Source organism: Leopardus geoffroyi, chromosome D1 (assembly GCF_018350155.1).
Source record: "Leopardus geoffroyi isolate Oge1 chromosome D1, O.geoffroyi_Oge1_pat1.0, whole genome shotgun sequence".
Taxonomy (NCBI): domain Eukaryota; kingdom Metazoa; phylum Chordata; class Mammalia; order Carnivora; family Felidae; genus Leopardus; species Leopardus geoffroyi.
In genome coordinates, this window is record NC_059329.1 from 101174567 (window position 1) to 101191204 (window position 16638).

General features: G+C 38.6%; 2 protein-coding genes across 2 annotated transcripts; one reads left to right on the plus strand and one right to left on the minus strand.

The window, feature by feature from the left end:
- The first annotated feature begins 8939 nt into the window (after positions 1-8939).
- LOC123602654 (olfactory receptor 5I1-like) lies at positions 8940-9893 on the plus strand. Its single transcript, XM_045487114.1, has one exon. It carries the CDS (start codon positions 8961-8963, stop codon positions 9891-9893), a length of 933 nt encoding a protein of 310 aa, XP_045343070.1. The 5' UTR covers positions 8940-8960.
- Positions 9894-15160: 5267 nt separating this feature from the next.
- LOC123602655 (olfactory receptor-like protein OLF2) lies at positions 15161-16084 on the minus strand. Its single transcript, XM_045487116.1, has one exon. It carries the CDS (start codon positions 16082-16084, stop codon positions 15161-15163), a length of 924 nt encoding a protein of 307 aa, XP_045343072.1.
- Between the last annotated feature and the right edge of the window lie 554 nt (positions 16085-16638).

Sequence of the window (16638 nt, forward strand, 5' to 3'; positions counted from 1 at the left end):
AATATCAGGTTTCTTTTTCCCTCCCAAGGTTACTTCATAGATAACATCCACAATTGTCTGGGAATAATTGAGAAACACTGAGTGCTCCTCAAATATCTGAAAAGCAACTACACAAAAGTTTCTTTTCTATTTCTTTAAGTGGTTTTGTTTTATTTATATAATCTGATCACTCCCTTACTTGCAAACTATAGGAGTTGATATGTAATTCTCATTCTCTTACTATTTGCATCTCAATTTTCCGGTGGGGACCCAAACTCTCCTATTCTTAGTTGGCCTCTGTCCTTGCAAGGTTGATTTGCAACTCTCTTGGGAGCTTTTCAGGTATAATTTGAGGCCAGCACCATTATTTGGAGGGCAGGGAGAGACCGGAAGGAAGAGGCAGGTCACTCCAGGTTGATAGGTACCAGTTTTAATAATCAAAGGGAACTTATATATGAAGCTTGTCTTGGGCAGTAGCAAGACAAAATGGATCCCCGCACCCACCCACCAAATCTTAAAAGTTTATAAAAAGATCCTAACTGGGTTCAGTCACATATACCATGCAGGCGTTCTTAATACCACATCACTAACTCAAGGCTAGGTCCTTGGAGCAGCCTCTGGGAGTGGGAAAGGCAGGCAAGACATACATTTCAAGGACAAGGGAGGGGGTGAGGAGCCTCTGAGTACCTGAGTCTAACTCATCAGTCATTCAGCAGTCACGTTTTTTGTTGTTTTTAATTAATTAATTAATTAATCAGTTAATTAATATCCAAGTTAGCATATAATGCAATAATGATTTCAGGAGTAGATTCCAGTGATTCATTCCCTATGTATAACACCCAGTGCTCATCCCAAGTGTCTTCCTTAATGCCCTTTGCCCATTCAGCCCATCCCCCCACCCACAACTCCTCCAGCAACCCTCAGTTTGTTCTCTGTATTTAAAAGTCTCTTATGTTCTGCCCCCCTCCTTGTTTTTATATTATTTTTGCTTCCCTTCCTTTATGTTCATCTGTAATGTATCTTAAATTCCATGTATGAGTGAAGTCATATGATATTTGTCTTTCTCTGACTAATTCCCCTTAACATAATACCCTCTAGTTCCATCCACTCAGTTGCAAATGGCAAGATTTCATTCATTCATTCCCGAGTAATACTCCATTGTATATATATACCACATCTTTATCCATTCACCCATCGATGGGCATTTGGGCTCTTTCCATACTTTGGCTATTGTCGATAGCACTGCTATAAACTTTGGGACTCATGCTATAAACTTTGAAACAGCACACCTGTATCCATTGGATAAATACCTAGTAGTGCAATTGCTGGGTCATAGGGTAGTTCTATTTTTAACTTTTTGAGGAACCTCCATACTGTTTCACAAAGTGGCTGTACCAGTTTGCATTCCCACCAGCAGTGCAAAAAAAGTCCTCTTTCTCCGCATCCTTGCCAACATCTGTTGTTGCCTGAGTTGTTAATTTTAGCCATTCTGACTGGCGTGAGGTGGTATCTCATTGTGGTTTTAATTGTGGTATTTCCCTAACGATGAGTGATGTTGAGCATTTTTTCATGTGTCTGTTAGTCATCGGGATGTCTTCTTTGGAGAAGTGTCTGTTCATATCGTTTGCCCATTTCTTCACTGATTATTTGTTTTGTGAGTGTTAAGTTTGATAAGTGTATTGGATATTTCATTTGTGAATATCTTCTCCCATTTCATAGGTTGCCTTTTACTTTTGCTGATCGTTTCCTTTGCTGTGCAGAAGCTTTCACATCTTTTTGATGATGTTCCCCAGCATTCACCCAATGGGATTTGAGGAAGTGTTAATGGCCAGTAATCAAGAGATGCAGTGACTGGTTTCTGAGTGGATTGGTTCGCGTGAGTGGTTAGTGAGCTAATAACTGAGGTTCTGTTAGAAATGGAGCTTCTTTTTGTTGATATAAATCTTCTGGGCATATAGAAGTTCAAAGCTGCTTATAGTTCTCTTTGCCAAAATACCAAGATGTATATATACAGATCTAGCCTTATCTTTCTTCATGAGGCAACACATTCTTTCTAAATCTCATTTTCAGGTCTACAATTATGCCGCACACTTTCCAAACTTTGTGTAATTGTTTATGTTGTTTCTTTTATCATCTCTTATTCACTATTCTGTAATTGACAAAATTCTTAAATGTGCAGCTCAAGTTATCTTTCTTCTTTCTGTTTTGTACCCAAAACACTGTCTGGTACACATATTTACAGAGTAGATGTATTTATTAAAGAAAGATTCTCTGAGCTATTCTGGCCTTGGATGGCCAGAATCTCACTTGCACATAGATGCACACTTAGCACATATCAGAGTCATTAACTTCAGTCATAATTGGTTTTCCACTTACATTTGACTTTAAGGTCTTCTAATTTTTAACAGCTAGATAGAAATATTCTTGCTTCTTTCCAGTTATTCTTGCTTCACATAGAATAATACTCTGATAGCTGTTTGATAAATTGCTTTGAGCTGGTTAAATCAGACGAAAAATAACGTATTCTAATTTTATATAATAATCTATCATTTCATTGGAGCACTGGGTGGCTCAGTCGGTTGAGCACCTGACTTCGGCTCAGGTTATGATCTCACAGTCTATGAGTTCAAGCCCCGTGTCCGGCTCTGTGCTGACAGCTCAGAGCCTGGAGCCTGCTTTGGATTCTGTGTCTCCTTCTCTCTCTGCCCCCAACCCCCCCCCTCGCTCGCTCATGCTCTGTCTCCCTCTGTCAAAAATAAACATTAAAAAAATTGAAAAAATAATAATCTACCATTTCAAAACTAAAAAAATATAGTTTTCTTTGAGACATCTTCAAGTTATAGAAAAACGCATTACATCATTTCATTTTGTGTTTTTGAGTTAAACAATTCCTCAGTAGAACTGTTTAATTGCTCACATATCTTTTCCCACTGGGATTTGGATATCAGAGTGTCTGTTCCTGGGATCCTAAATGAGATCTGAAAGCTAATCTCAGAAGACTCAAGGCAAAATATAAAAGGTGTTGCATTATCCTAAGGAAACACTGCCTTCCTAAGGGAGGCCCAGATTTCTTGTATGGACATAAAAGGCCTGCACACATGGATTATGGAAAATCTTGCAATGGATTGCTTTTTTAATATTGTCAAACTGCAATAACTGTCAAAGCTGATTTTTCCAGTGAAAAATGAACTGATGCTGATAACAGAGTAGTAAGGTAAATGAAAGAAAGATAGTGATCTGGTAAGTGTTCTTCACATAATCCTGGGACATCAGAGTTGGGCAGGATTTCAAGTGCTCATCTTCATAAAATCGTTTATTTTACACACAGAAAACTGATCTTTTGAGAAGACACATGTCTATAATTTTTTAAATGTTTTATTTATTTTTGAGAAAGAAAGACACAGAGTATGAACGGGGAAGGGGCAGAGAGACAGGGAGACACAGAATCCGAAGCAGGCTCCAGACTCTGAACTGTCAGCACAGAGCCTGATGTGGGCCTGAACCCCACGAACTGTGAGATCACGACCTGAGCCAAAGTCAGATGCTTAACTGACTGAGCCACCGAGGTGCCCAGAGAAGACACATGCTTAGAATAACACAGGTTTTATTTCTCAAGGTATTTCCAGCAAAAGCAACATTACCACCACCAACAACAACAAAAAAAATCACCTTTAATAGATGATATTCTTAAGACAATCTTCAGCATTATTAGACTCTGATTAGAAACCTAACTATAAACACAGCTCTCATTGCTTCTTATTTTTTTTTAAGTTGAGCAGACTGAAGTATAAATTGAGGCTAATGCATTTGTAGGTCATACTATTTATTCTATCCTGTAGTCATGTGTTCATACGAACAATTGTCAATACACAGGTGACAGGACTGGGGTAGGATTAGGGGAGTGGCTTTGAGGCAACAGAAAAATGCTTTACAAAGTTAGTGACTAGCGCTCAATATAGAGCTTTGACTGTCAGAATATACTATTTTACTAAACTCTTTTCGAAGCCCCCAATTTTATCCTCACCTACCAATTGCATTGAAGAGCAGATTTTTTGGTTCCTCTTTGGACGCTTCTGACTCTTTTATATCTTCTATTCCTTTCCCCTTCTATTGTTCCATTTGACATTTATATTTCCTTTCCTGAAAGTCTTTTTAATCTGAATGTATATAACATACTTGAAAGATCATTGTAAGAAAATATTCTCTATAAAAATTAATTTCTTCATTACCTTTGATTCTGTGATTAGAAATAAGGGATTTGGTAGCAAATAAGTCCAGCAAAAAGTGGTTCTTCTCCATGGCTCAGACCCCCAAGCTTATTTTAACATTGGCCTTAAAGATGAGCCTCTTTTTTTCATGCCTATTTTTTGGTAGTCATTCTTCATAGATAACAAAAGAGGGCATGACATAACAAAGAAGCATTTCATCCACGTTTGCCTTTCTAGCCACTGGCTCTAATTTTATCCCTTTTGCCTTCACAGTGGTGGCCATTGTTCCACTTTTAGGTCAATTGACAATCTTATCTCTCATATTTGTAGACAGGAACAGATGAGCTGTCATTCAATGAGAGTTGATATTTTCTAAGGAGGATGCCATATGTATTTCAGGAAGGGAGAACTCCAAAGAGTTGACTAGTAGCTCAGAGATAGCACTTTCTCCAATTAACACTTTTTTTTTAAAGCAAAGTGTTTAGAGTGAGATACAGTATATGAGATAAAAATGGGAATATATGTGAACACTGAAGGTATTTCAATGCTGAGCTTGTAGGGGACAAGGAATATTTAAGTGTAGGAAGAAGACTACGTAACACAAAATCTATTTTATACAGGTAATTCTTACAGTGGCTTATGAATTCATTTTGTAGCGTGTTTGAAAGTAGAATGAGAATTGATCGGAGAAAATGAGGCCAATTAAGAAGTTCAACTGAGGAAATTGAGGGATGACATTACATAATGGAGTGTCAATGATGATAAGAAGGAAACGTTTCTGGGGCACCTAGGTGGCTCAGTCGGTTGAGCATCCAAATTTGGCTCAGGTCGTGAGCCCATGGTCTGTTCGTTTGAGCCCTGCATCCAGCTCAGTGCTGACAGCTCAGAGCCTGGAACCTTCTTCAGATTCTGTGTCTAGTCCTCTCTCTGCCCCTCCGCCACTCGCCCTCTGTCTCTGTCTCTCTCTCAAAAATAAATAAACATCAAATTGTATTTTTAAAAAAAGAAGGAAACATTGGATATTTGCCACGTTTTGCAGATTGTATCAATGGTTCTTCTTTGGCTTTAGGTAAGAGGAGGTATCTTACTTGGACTAGCAGTGGAAGGGGCAGATATATATTCAAGACAGGAATCATAGAATAGTCATATGTTGTAGGAAACAATAGTAATTAAATATAGTTTTTGGCACACTGAAATGTACATGTGACTCTTTGTTAGGTCACTCTGAGTCGGACAGATGCTCATGTGAAAGTTATCACTGTCTACTTAGTACTGTAAGGAAAGGCACAGAATTATGTTGGGAGAGTGTACACAGCGAGGAGAGAAGTAGGTTGAGAAGGAAGCCCTAGGAAAGTGCCACTGTGCATGAAGGAGGCTGAATAGGGGCAAGTTGACATTAGGAATGAAATCAAGAGAGGCGTACAAAAGCCAAGAGAGGAAGGTATTTTAAGATGAAAGGAGAGGCTGGGGCACCTGGGTAGCTCAGCAGGTTGAGTGTCTGCCATTAGGTCAGGTCGTGATATCACAGTTTGTGAGTTTAAGCCCTGCATCAGGCTCTCTGCTGTCAGTGCAGAGCCCACTTCAGATCCTCTGTCCCCCTCGCTCTCTACCCCTCCCCCACTCACACTCTATCAAAAATGAATAAACATGACTTAAAAAAAGAAGAAAGGAGATGTCAAAGCTATTACATGAAATAGAGAAATAAATTTCATTACCTACTGAAAAATCTTTGACTTTGACAAATAGGACGTAGTTTGGAATTGAAACAAAAAGGGATTTAAGTCATTGGGATAAAAATCCTATGTGAGTAGACTGAAGTGAGAAAGTAGAAACCAGTGTAGACGCTTATAAGAAAACCTTGAAATAAGATGAAAGAAAATAAATGGAAGTAGATACAGGGTAATATTTTTAAAGGTGACATTGACTTCAATGTTATGTGCTGCAAGGTTATGAAGGAAAGATTAGTAGTAATGGTATAAGTATCTTAATTGATGCAGACATCAGAACTGGGTGCACAGTTGAAGGGATTAACCTCAGAAAATGTGAGGGCATGATATTCCACAAAAGGAAAAGAGAGGAGAGAGGAAGCCATCGATGAATCCAAATGCTTATATCATGACTTGATGAGAAAGTTGAGCATATACTTCCTTACTATCGGATCTTTTTCTCTACAAGACAGAAATCATTTTCTGGTAGTGAGAAGAAGAGACCCAAAAAGAGAATGAGACCTAAAAAGAATTATAAAGGTTTGCAATAGAGATTAAATGAAGGAAATAACTGTATGCTATGAAAAGTTAAACAACAATTTTATGAATTATATATACATATATGTAAATATAACTTAAAATCGTGACTTTTAGCCTAACACCTTCCAGTTCCATCCACATTGTTGCAAATGGCAGGATTTCAGTCTTTCTCATTGCCAAGTAGTATTCCATTGTTTATATGTCCCACATCTTCTTCATCCATTCATCAGTTGATGGGCTTTTAGGCTCTTTTCATAATTTGGCTATTGTTCAAAGTGCTGCTATAAACATTAGGGTACATATGCCCCTATGAGTCGGCATTCCTGTAGCCTTTGGATAAATTCTTAGTAGTGCTATTGCTGGGTCATAGGGTAGATTTATTTTCAATTTTTTGAGGAAGCTCCACACTGTTTTCCAGAGTGGCTGCACCAGTTTGCATTCCCACCAATGGTGCAAGAGGGTTCCTGTTTCTCCACATCCTTGCCAAAATCTGTTGTTTCCTGAGATGTTAATTTTATCCACTCTGACTAGTGTGAGGTGGTATCTTAATGTGGTTTTGATTTGTATTTCCCTGATGATGAGTGATGTTGAACATCTTTTCATGTGTCTGTTGGCTATGTGGATGTCTTCTTTGGAAAAGATTATTATTTTTTTTTCAGTCAGAGAAAGACAGATATCATATGTTTTCACTCCTATGTGGAATCTGAGAAACTTAACAGAAGACCATGAGGGAAGGGAAGGAGAAAAAATAGTTCCAAACAGAGAGGGACACAAACCATAAGAGACTCTTAAATACAGAGAACAAACTGAGGGTTTATGGCCAGGGGGGTTGAAGGAGAGGGGAAAATGGATGGTGGGCATTGAGGAGGGCACTTGCTGGGATAAGCACTAGGTGTTGTACGTAAGCGATGAATCATGGGAATCTACCCCCAAAACCAAGAACATACTGTATACCCGGTATGTTAGCTAACTTGATGATATATTAACAAATTGTGACTTTTATACAAATATAAAATGAAACTTTCAGTGATTTTACTTCATCATTCATTCCCTAAGCTGTTCTAATTGGTATAAAAGATAATGCAAAGAATTGTAGATCAAGAATTCATCATTAAGCAGGGCATTTAAGATGAACATGGCTGTTATATATAAAGTGATGAATCACTGAATTCTACTCCTGAACATTTTACCATGTATATTAACTAACTAGAACTTAAAACTTGAAAAAAATTCACAAATAAATATACAAATAGACTAAAAACTGGCTATTTCCATAGAAGAGAGGGAAATCCATTATCTCTACACTCGACAAAATGCACATGTCCGTAGACAAGCATTGTGTTGCTATCAGTTCTCTGCGACTTACAGATTTCTAAACTAGAGTAAGGTCAGTCAAAGGCAAAAAGATAGAAAGGTAAGGAGAGTGATCCTTTTTTCAACATCTTTTACAATTATTCCTGGCAGAGGGCATGGACACATTCCTGGATATCGTTATCATATTCCCTGGATTGAATTTAATAAATATGTAGGCATGAGAATTTCCCTAGCTATGTTCTGTAGCTTGAATTCCAGAAAAGGAAAACAGACATCTGGATCGACTCAGAATTGCCAGGCTGCCAGATTTAGAACCGTGAAGGAACAAGATGGTGAGGATACGGAATCTGTGGAAGGAAATTCACTTAACACTTACAATTTGATTATAAGGCACTATCACTGTCATGTCATAGGTGATGAACTGAAGCTCAGTGGTTAAGTGGCCTGACCAAGGTCTCACAACTTCTGAGAGACAGAGCTGGGATTCAGTCACTTGTATGATTAACGCAGAACCTATCTTATTTATATCTTATCAGCGGATGTCGAACAACTCTTTGGAGTTTTTTTGTTCCTCAGAGGGGCAGCCACAGCTCAAGGTAAGGAACAGAAGTTCTGCTAATCTTCTCATAGAGGGCTTCCGCTGGAACAGCAATGCTATCTGTTGTGAAAATAAAAACAACACAAACGGGAACAGAGGCTATCCACTCAATTTGCTGTATACCCATGTGGTTTAGCCACTATTACTTGACATTGGTGGAAGATGAGGGAGTCGAAGAATGTATAGCTCAACAACTGATTTGATGGCGGTACCCTTAAATACAGAAAACAATAGCTTTACATGATAGAAGTGGCGGAGTGTTGATTTAATTAAGAAATTGAAAATCTGCATGTTTGAAATGTATAATACCCTATATCTGTATGTATATATATACAGATATATATATACAGATATATATACATATATATATATACAGATATAGATATATAGATATATAGATATCTGAAATGTATATACCCTACCCTAGCTGTAGATAAGCCCATGTGTTATCAAGACATGGATTTAGATAACAGTGGATTTAGAATAACTCTTCTATTTGTTCTGTCTGGTTTTTTTTTTTGTTATTGTTGTTGTTTTTAGTGAATGTTGAAGTTATTAATATTGTCATCATTATTACTTGTGCCACAACTGCAAAGGTCCGGGGCACTGCAGAGGATGGAATTGGAGAACCTCACTGTGAAGACTGAGTTCTTTCTCTTGGGATTTAGTGAGCATCCAGAACTCTGGAGGGTTCTTTTTGCTGTGTTCCTTTTTATCTACTCTGTTACCTTAATGGGGAACCTAGGGATGATGTCATTAATCATGACCAGTTCCCATTTACACACCCCTATGTACTTTTTCCTCTGCATACTGTCCTTCATAGATGTATGCTACTCCTCCACCATTGCCCCCAAATTACTTGCAGACTTGGTTTCCGAGAAAAAGACCATTTCTTACAAGGGCTGTGCTGCACAGTTATATTTTTTCTGTTCTTTGGTTGACACAGAATCTTTCCTCTTGGCTGCCATGGCTTATGACCGGTACATAGCCATCTGCAACCCACTGCTTTATACTGTTATTATGTCCAAGAGGCTTTGCTGCCAGCTTGTGATTGGAGCATTTTGGGGGGGTACCATGAGCTCAATTATTCACACTACCAATACCTTCCATCTGTCTTTCTGCTCCAAAGAAATTAACCACTTCTTCTGTGATATCTCCCCACTCTTCTCTCTGTCCTGCACTGATACTTACATGCATGACATTGTTCTGGTAGTTTTTGCTGGTTTAGTGGAAGCTATCTGTCTTCTAACAGTTCTTCTCTCTTATGTCTGCATCATAGCAGCCATTCTTAAAACAGGTTCTGCTGAAGGAAGAAGAAAAGGGTTCTCCACTTGTGCCTCCCATCTGACTGTGGTCACTATTTACCATGGTACCCTCATTTTTATTTATTTGCGCCCCAGCGCTGGTCATTCGCTGGATATTGACAAAGTGACCTCTGTGTTCTATACATTGATTATACCTATGTTGAATCCCTTAATTTACAGTCTGAGGAACAAAGATGTCAAAAATGCCTTTAGGAAAGTGATCAGCCGAAAATTGCTTTCTTAAGAAAGAATGAAATTGAGCCTGATGACTTTTTCAACAATGTCTGTTCTTTGGCCTTTGGTTCTCACTGTTGGGAAAGTCAGTTTGATATGGATGTTTCCCAAATCTGTGGGTAATGAGGCCTCAACTACAAAATAAGGCCAGAGCCTAACATCAGAGCCAGGCCCAGTCACATCACTTGTATTATGTCTATCTCTTTATTATTTTAAAGTTAAAACTTTTAATATGTATTCAAGGAGTAGATTTACCCTTCACATAATATCCTATATTTCATATTCTTACTCCTTTTTCCTCCAATCCTAAATTTTATAACAATTATTCTCAACATTGGATAAGCCATTAAATGTCACAACCCTCTTTTTCTGAAAGAAACTAAATCCAATTTACTGAGACTATTTTTCAATTAGTTTTTATTCCCATGTAAATGTGTGCATTGCAGCTTAGCTGTCTAATTGTATTCACTCTAAAAACATCTTCTCCAAATTTTAACTCCTATATGATTTTTTTGTGATATCTCCTTCAATTACAGATGATAAATCACATCATAAACCTCATTAGAATCTTAAGTGTGCTTCCTTTGAGACTCTCAGAATTTTCTATATGACATTGTAGCAGTCTGTGTGTGTTTTATCCCTCTATTAGACTTACTGATTTATTATTGTTCCTTATTTGATGCCTTGCCTCTTTATCACAGCATTTTCCCCAATATAGATACTGAGTAAATGTTCATGAAGTCAACATGAGTACATTTGCTATTGGTTGTTTTTTATTTAGATTATACACCTATGGATAGGCAGAAACTATTTCTCTTGCAGTATTTTTTTTTTCTTCTCCAGAGGGCTACTATAAACACACATGACTGTTTCAAGATATTGTTAAGCATGGTGGCTTATTGAAAAACAATTTGCAAATATCCACAAAGTTAACGTCTGGCTCATAAACTATTTCCTGGAGAATGTATGGTCTGAAATCTCTTGACTGGTAAGCAGAGAGCTGAAGTTCCTGAGGGAGGCTATTCTCTGAGAGCCAGAGATGGGGAAGCCAACAAATGGTGAGGTCTTAGTTAGGTGGGCTGCTGGAACTTGGCTTTTAGACAAAGTGTGGCAGAAAGTTGAAAAAAGTGTTAAACCCAAGGTGAGTTTGAACAGTGGGAGAGAGGGTCAATTAGACAGGAAAGCCTTCTGACAGTGAAAATACAGTCTGGGTTACAAACAAGGATCACAGTTACATTTACTACAGTGGAAAGGATCTTTGCAAGAGGGTTTTTGTCCATACAGCTCAGTGGTGAGGAAGGGCTCTGGGCAATGTGGGCTGTCAGTAGGGAAGAATGGACTGGAAGCTTGATCACAATGAGAAACAAACACTTCATCCTAAATACTGAGCAGACAATGTTCACCACAGTGTACAGGTTCATCACAGGAAATGCATATTGGTTCTTTTGTCATTAAGTGTATGTTGCCTCATAAACTGTCCTCCCCCCCGCACAGAGGGTAGGGAGAGACTGAAGAAAAAGGCAGACCATTCCAGACTGCTAGCTGGAATGTTTAATGAACTGACTTACAAGGCTTGTCTTGGGCAGCCCCAAGAGGAGTAGATTGCCACTCCTGTGCTCCAGGATCTTAAAAGTTTATACAGAAGCCTTAACTAGGCTCAGTCATGTAAACCATCTGAGGGCCCTCAACACCACATTGATCTTTAGGTCTATGTCCTTGGAAGAGTTCAAACTGTGGGAATAGAGGGCAGAATGTATATTCCAAGGACAAGGGAAGGGTGAAGAGCCTCTGATTCAGACCGCAGGTCAACCAGCGATCACATTCTCTCCACCACCTCCTCCAACAATGTCCCATTTCATCCTTTGCCCTTGGGATGGGGCCACGCAGCATAACACAAAATGGGGTATTCTGGGACTAATTACCTAAGCTCGTTTCTTGGCAATGTGGGGTTTGAGACTTGGATCAGAAATATAGTTTCAGGCATCTGGCCTGGACATGGGCATAGTGTGGCCAGCCTGGGTAGTCATGAAGAAATCTTTGCTCAGGAGTGAAGGCAACATTAGGAAAAATAAGCCCCAAGGTGGCTGGGTAGACAGTTCCAAATAGGACCTGCAGCTGTGATGTGCAACTAGAGCCTGAATGACTGGGTGAGCAGGCCCTAAAGGGAAAAAAGATGGATCCTGCGGACACCATTTCATGATAGGATGCCACGAATGATACCTTCTTCTCTTTCGGCACCAGGTTTTAGTTCCTGAGAGGGAGCTGGTTGACTCTGAATGATCTTAGAAAGTCCCTATCATCCTCAGATCAATAGATAAATACCTGGTTATAAAAATATCTATGTCTATATATATATTTATTTACATGCACGTGGCTTTAATATTTACATGTACGTGGCTTTAATATTTATATGGTTTATGTTATATAAACATATAAATATGTTTATATGTTTTATATGTATATTTGTAAATAAATATGTGTATATGTTTTATATGTATATTTATATGTATCTGTTTATATGTTTTATGTTTATATGTTATCTATGTATGGGTATACACATATATGTATTATATACACATATATAACATATAAATATTAAAGCCACATACATGTAAATATTAAAGCCAAGTTAGGGAGATGAAGAACCTGAGTAACAAACTAATAATCTGTGGTCACACAGGTGACAAGTAAATGACAGTATATAGATGTGAACCAGGTCTGTCTCACTCTGAATTCCAGTTCTTATCTTAACACCTGTCTCCTCTTTACCATTTTTTAAAAAAATGAAAATAAAACACAAACAAAAACAAAATCCTCATTTCCTGTCCATGTGTAAAGGCTATTAAATTAAAGTCATCTTTTTTTTTTTTATTTAAAAAAAAAAATTTTTTTTTCAACGTTTATTTATTTTTGGGACAGAGAGAGACAGAGCATGAACAGGGGAGGGGCAGAGAGAGAGGGAGACACAGAATCGGAAACAGGCTCCAGGCTCTGAGCCATCAGCCCAGAGCCTGATGCGGGGCTCAAACTCACGGACCCCGAGATCATGACCTGGCTGAAGTCGGACGCTTAACCGACTGCGCCACCCAGGCGCCCCAATTAAAGTCATCTTTAAATGAAAACATAAAGAAGAACAAAGAAATCTCTTTTATTCTGACACACATATGTGAAAGCTGGCCAGGGAATCTAATTTCATGTGACATGAATAAGTTTAATTTTTACAGATAGGAGTATATTTAATATGTTTTTCACTAAAGTACGTTGTGATGGGAAGGAATTTGGACAATGATGGAGAGGTACTGATATATGACATATTCTAAACAACAAATAAATTATTTGAGATTGCAAAGTGAAATGGTCAATAGATAATGAAATACTTTGATTTGTCTTAAAAGTCCATCCAGTCAGGAATGCAAAACTAATAACCTGCTAATAATTTCACCTTTTCAATGTGTTATATATTTTTTTGATTTTTTAATGTTTTATTTATTTTTGAGAGAAAAGACAGAGAATGAGTGGGGAAGAGGCAGAGAGAGAGGGAGACACAGAATCAGAAACAGCTTCCAGGTTCTCAGCTGTCAGCACAGAGCCCACAGGGGCCCGAACTCCCGAACCCTGAGATCATGACCTGAGCGGAAGTTGGACGCCCAACCGACTGAGCCACCCAGGCGCCTCTAAATGTGTTATTTAATGCTTATGATATTTTGAGATACACTCAGCCCATTTTATACACTAAAGGAATGAATATATATAAAACAGGAAGGAGATTTAAATGAAAAAGCTTGTAAAACCATGGCCCTCTCCTCCTGGAACCAGAAAAAGGTGCCTCTGTAATTCCTTCTTGACAATAACCCAAAATAAAATGAATCTTGAGCAACACTCCTTACATTTTTCATAAGTGGATTAAGTCTTAATTGACGGCAGTGTAAACAACACATGCAATTAATTAGGTTTTTGGCAAAGGACATAAGATTACCTGACATCCAGCTACCAGCAATGACCATTATTAAAACTGTGTTTATTTGTTTCACAGATAAACAGACAGCCAAATCATCAATTATTACAAATATAATTCTATGTAAATTTTACTGCGCCCTTTGTTGTTTGTTTGTTTGTTTTTTTTCATTGAACACATGATTAGGTCATTAAATCTTACTTTCAGCTTAAACTGTATCAATTAGGCATTTTAGTTTTTTTAAAAATTTATTACGATAATGTTATGAACACATTAAGAAAGATGGAGTCCTCTTTCCGTGGCCTTTGGACAAGGTATAGGTCCTTGTCCAACTGTCATTTGTGCATTTTCTGTAAAGTTGTCAGCAACACCAGCTCTGTTCTCCAGAGTGAGGGGAGGAAGGGGAATGCACAAGCTGATGTGCACTGGGAGGTGTGGTATATAATTGGAGCACCTGGTTCTGGGGGTGTCTGCTGAAATAACCAGGCCAGAATGAAGAGGAACAGATGGTCCAAAAAAGATTTTTACATCCCATGATCCATATCCCTGATGGATATTTCAGCCTAGGCCAAAAAAAAAAAAAAGTTTTTGAAGATTTAATCTAAGATGAACATACTAGAATAATATTAGCAAAGTAAGTGTGTGTGTGTGTGTGTGTGTGTGTGTGTGTGTGAATTTACAAAGTCTCCTTGCATCAGCTTTGCAGGGGACACTCATTCATTAATTTAATAAATGTTTTAAATGGCATCTGGAGCTGAGCTTGTAAATAACAGATTAGAACTCTTGGTGAACAATCCTGGAAAGGGTATTGCATTCACAGAACTTTGAGCTGGGGCAGGATATTTTTAATTTATTCTTATATATTTACTTACTACCGAAATACTTGTGAGCGCCATGATGGAACATTTATAGGGTGATACCAGTCCACAGGAAGGGTGCAAACAAACCCAACTTAACTCACAGACATTCCCCTCTGGCTGAGCAAGTTTATTGAACTCATCACTTACAAAATACTATAATCTTAAGGAGTTATGTTTAACCGACATGAGGAGAGTAGTTCGCAGGGGCACCCCCATGAACAGAGAAAGCGGGTATAAAAATATCCTTTTTGCAAACCAGCAATAAGCTAGTATTACTCTTTCTTTGTCTGAGAAGAAGGCTAAGATCAATAATGACTCCCCACACTCAATTTAGGTACAACGATAAAAGACAGAAAACATCTAGAAGGTTGTATTGGTGAGACTATAGGAATCTATGCCAAAGGATCTGAACTTCAGCTGTCAGAATCTTTTAAAAAATACTTTTTGGTGAAAAATCCAACTTCAAGTACTGATTATTTTTTTCAGGGCACCTTTCACATCCTTATTCCGTAAGCTGTAGATCAGTGGGTTTAACATTGGGATGACGACCGTGTAGAACACAGAGGCCATTTTGTCCGTGTCCATAGAGTAACTGGAGCTGGGTCGGAAATACATGAACAGGAGTGTGCCGTGAAATATGGCCACTGCGGTCAAGTGGGAGGCACATGTAGAAAAGGCTTTGCGTCTCCCTTCCGCTGAGTTCATTCTGAGGATGGTCATTATGATGTAGGTGTAGGAGAGGAGGACGGTGATGACGCTGCACCCCACCACACAACCAATGAAAGTGAACATCACTATCTCGTTTATAGATGTATCCGAAGACGAGAGGGACAGCAAGGGTGGGATGTCACAGAAAAAGTGATTGATGATATTGGAATTGCAGAAGGCCAATCGAAACGTGCTACCGGTGTGGATTGCCGAATCCACAAATCCCACGATGTAGGCAAGGGCCACGAGCTGGGTGCAGATTCTCCTGGACATGGCCATCGTATACAGAAGTGGATTACAGATGGCTGCATACCGGTCGTAAGCCATGACAGCCAACATGAGACACTCCACATCTGCGAAGGCCCCGAAAAAATACAGCTGAATCGCACACGAGTTGTATGGAATCTTCTTTTGCTCAGATAAGAAGCCAGCCAGCATCTTGGGAGAGACAGTGGAGGAGTAGCAGACATCACAGAAAGACAGGTTGCTCAGGAAATAATACATGGGTGTGTGGAGCCTGGAGTCCAGTTTGATCAGCAGGATCATCCCTAGATTGGCAATCATGGTTATGGCATAAACCAGCAGAAAGAACACAAAGAGCCCCTGCTGCACATCTTTTCTTCCAGTAAGTCCTAGGAGTATGAAGTCCGTCATCACAGAGCAGTTGTCAACAGCCATCGCTGAGATCTGGGAATCCCTGGTTGTGAAAGAAGGAAATGGAACCACGATTAACATCATTCTATTATCTTAGTAGTTAAACTGCTGGTCCTTTCTATTTTTCTGTATTCAGGAAAAGAGATGAGCAGTGCCGGGACTGTTTAGGTTAAACAGACTATCCTGGAAATATATACATACCCATACCAATCGATTACATGATAGTGATAATAATATTGCCTGCATTTCAACAGCACTGTACAGAATTTGTAGCACACTTTTCATCCAAATTAAATCATGCTATTTCCACACCACCTAGGTAGTTTTTATGATAACTTTTGCTATGTCTAGCTTATAGATTGGAAACAATATCCTCGTAGTTTGAGGCAATAATTCTCACAATAATCCAGGTATTCTCATAAGGTAGCTGTTTTTGTTAAATTTTGCCAACATAAGTTATATCCTGTAATAGAGAAGCATAATTAAGTAAGAGGTGCAGGTGATGAATATATTCCTTTGTTTTGCCTCATCATCCAAGAAAGTGGAGTGGACAGAGGTCTGGTAGTTTCCTGGATATG